Genomic DNA, 801 nt, shown 5'->3' with positions numbered 1-801 from the left:
GGCCACATGTGGCCCCAGAGCCGCAGGTTGCAGACCCCTGAGCTAGACTTATAATATTTCGTGGTGCTCTGTTGTTTTTGTATGATTTGTTTTAAACCTTTGGTTGTTGGAAACGGCTCTATAAATAAATCTTGATTCCTTTATTTAAAATTAAACCTCTTAGGTTTGTCAACAAAGCAACTATGACGTCATAAATACAGGCCTGGTGTTCAGAGCAGAATGACTCTCAGCTACTACCACACCCAACTTTAGCTCAGTGTCATTCTTTAACCGGCTTTATTCGACTTGTAGATGTAGATCAAATGAATATTTTATCAGTTTCACTACATTTCACTCATAATTCTTGTTAAAACATATTATTCATGGTTTGTGTGTTTCTGCAGGAGACACAGCTCCCTACACACAAACACACAACTGAAACAGTCACTGTGTTTCCCCCACGGTGACTCTGTAGTCACTGAGTTTTTTTAGTTGTGTTTTCACTGACCAGGAGTTTAAAGTTAATGACACTGTCCGTCCTTTAAGAGGACACATGGTGACGTCATTACAGATTAAATCAGTCCCTGAGCATCAAACCCACAACAAACAGTCCTCCCGGAACAACACATGAAGCACTGATGTTACACTACCTGTTGTGACCAACGTCCTCGCCTTACTGACCCACAAACCTGCTGCAGGCCGCACCGCAACACAACCAGCAGTGCGCAGCGCCATCTTGGAATGTCCTCTACGGGAGCCGAGAGGATCAAACAGCGCAACGAAACCACGTGGTTATTATTTTAATACATGTCTGTGGTGGAT

The 801-nt window shown here is 43.1% G+C and overlaps 1 protein-coding gene across 1 annotated transcript in view; it reads right to left on the bottom strand.

Annotated features, from left to right (window-relative positions):
- The window catches only part of mrpl38 (mitochondrial ribosomal protein L38), a gene marked incomplete at its 3' end in the record, with an annotated part of 6391 nt that extends 5647 nt beyond the window's left edge, over positions 1-744 (bottom strand). Inside the window, 1 exon segment of the mRNA XM_014000367.1 lies at positions 630-744. Within this exon segment, the coding sequence (XP_013855821.1) occupies positions 630-714 (85 nt within the window).
- Between the last annotated feature and the right edge of the window lie 57 nt (positions 745-801).

Source organism: Austrofundulus limnaeus, unplaced genomic scaffold (assembly GCF_001266775.1).
Source record: "Austrofundulus limnaeus strain Quisiro unplaced genomic scaffold, Austrofundulus_limnaeus-1.0 Scaffold2993, whole genome shotgun sequence".
Classification (NCBI taxonomy): domain Eukaryota; kingdom Metazoa; phylum Chordata; class Actinopteri; order Cyprinodontiformes; family Rivulidae; genus Austrofundulus; species Austrofundulus limnaeus.
Note: the sequence above shows the minus strand (reverse complement) of the source record. Positions and strands in the feature narration are given on the sequence as shown.